Below are 1,941 nucleotides of genomic sequence, written 5' to 3'. Positions count from 1 at the left end.
GTGGCTAATCGGTGTCTCCCAACCCCAGGCTCTCCACACCGACCCAGGCCCACGCTCTGCAGTCCGTCCTGGGGTGGGAAGCTGGAGGACCCCAGAATCTATGGGGGTGGACTCAGAGCTGGCCGAAGTTGAGGTGAGACTGTATGCGCACCCCAGGGCCCACGACCAGAGCCCTTGTGCAGGTACCTACCGGGCACGGGGCACTGACACTCACTCACTGCCTGAGGCCGGGCAGGCCCCATGTGCACTGGCAACGGCCATGGGCCTGGCTGTCCTGGGCACCGTCTCCCTCAAGGTAAGGATGCCACATGCAGTGCTAGTCCCCAGGCACCATGGACACCCATCTCACTGGGGGAGTCCTAGCCCCCCAGCCCCCCTGAGCAAGCACTCAAGTGGTTCCCTGCTGTGCTAGTTAAGGTTGTGTGTCCCCTTGGCTGGGCCATGGTCTGAGTCCTTGACGGCCAGATACAGTTGTTCCCCTTGATGAGAATGTAATCACCGTCATGGTGGAATCTGCTGCGAGCAGCTAACTAGTTGCCTTCGGGGTGTGGCTGCCCCAGTGCACATGGGGGAGCTCGGAGAAAGGGCGCTGGCTTTTTGGCACAGCTGCATCCTGCGTTGGGCCAAGTCTCCATCTGCAGTTCCTGGGCTGGAACTGGTGGCCGGCTGTGGTGCCTGTTGACCTGGGGACAGTTCTGGGACCTGAACGTGCTATGCTGCCTGCTGATCTTGGGGTCGTGCCATTCGAGCTGCCCATCGTGGGTTCGCCAGCCTCAACAGCCAGTCACTGTGTGACTCAGAAGAATCCTCCAGCTGCAGGGGCCTAGAACAGGAGGCAGAGCTGAGGCCCAAGGTCAGAGGGCCTTCACCCGGCCCCTGGAGCTGGACTCTAGCCCCTGAACAGTAAGATAGTAAACTCCTGTTTGTGAAAGCCATCCTCTCGGGGGAGTTCAGCTACAGCTGCGTGAGAGCCAAGACCCCCGTCAAACCCTCAGGGCACAGTTGGCAAACTGAGTGCAGCAGAGAGGCAGGGATGGGCCAGGACACAGAGGCGGGCAGAGTCCAGAGCGTGAAGAACTTTCCACACTCTTAGGCCAGGGCTCAGCTCCTCGCATGGGGATCACGTCGGGAGTGAGAGGCCCTGGGATGTGGGAGACCCCCTGGCCCACACGCTGACTTCACAGGTGGGGACATGAGGGGTAGGTCAGAGAAGGACAAGACCCATGAGACCTCATGGAAAGAAGAGAGGTGGTGGAGACAGCTCGGACAGAGGACAGGGCTCTGGGGTCTTCCAGAACAGGCCACGGCCCACCACGGGGGAGAGGAGAGATGCCTCATCTTTCTCGCAGGGAGTAGCTGTGGGTTTGAACCCTCGACCTTTCAGTGAGCAGCTGAGCGCTTATCCACTGTGCCACCAGTGCCCTTTTGTCTGATACGTGATGTGTATTGCAGTATGTATACGTATTGTCTCCCTTACGCCTGGTGGCCCGGCCAGGAAGTGGATGCCAGAATGATCCTCATGGTGTGGCTGGGGACTGGGGAGGCTCTGGGAAGCACAAAGACGTGTCCAAGGCTGGAAACTGGTTAAGAGGGATGGGCTGCATAGGAGGCCAGCTCGGACTGCTCTGAGTTGGGGCCCTGGCTGCACTTCGACCTTCCCCAGGGTCTGTAGGGGGCTGTGTAGGGGTCCCCATGCACAGTTATAGAGATGATATGGGGGGAAGTGAGCATTCAGCAGCCCAGTGTGACCGTTGGGGGGTTCTGATAGGAGGTCGGGTCAACGTCAGTTGACCCAGGATATGACCTCACTTCCTTGGCAATGGAGTACGTAGAACTTGGAACCCTGGTCACCAGGTCCCCACATTCTAGAGACAGGCCCTAGGCCAGCTCACTTGAGTGGAGACACTCAAACTGTGAGAATGTTGTCTAGTTGTTTTTCGC

The 1,941-nt window shown here is 59.2% G+C and overlaps 1 protein-coding gene across 1 annotated transcript in view; it reads left to right on the top strand.

The window, feature by feature from the left end:
* The window catches only part of LOC103213474 (lipocalin-1), a gene marked incomplete at its 3' end in the record, with an annotated part of 8,684 nt that extends 8,389 nt beyond the window's left edge, over positions 1-295 (top strand). The window contains exon 6 of the mRNA XM_007959244.1: positions 63-295. Within this exon, the coding sequence (XP_007957435.1) occupies positions 63-295 (233 nt within the window). The remainder of the gene's footprint in view (positions 1-62) is intronic.
* Between the last annotated feature and the right edge of the window lie 1,646 nt (positions 296-1,941).

This window comes from Orycteropus afer, unplaced genomic scaffold (genome assembly GCF_000298275.1).
Source record: "Orycteropus afer afer isolate SDZICR_OR568_19922 unplaced genomic scaffold, OryAfe1.0 scaffold03036, whole genome shotgun sequence".
NCBI lineage: Eukaryota > Metazoa > Chordata > Mammalia > Tubulidentata > Orycteropodidae > Orycteropus > Orycteropus afer.
Note: the sequence above shows the minus strand (reverse complement) of the source record. Positions and strands in the feature narration are given on the sequence as shown.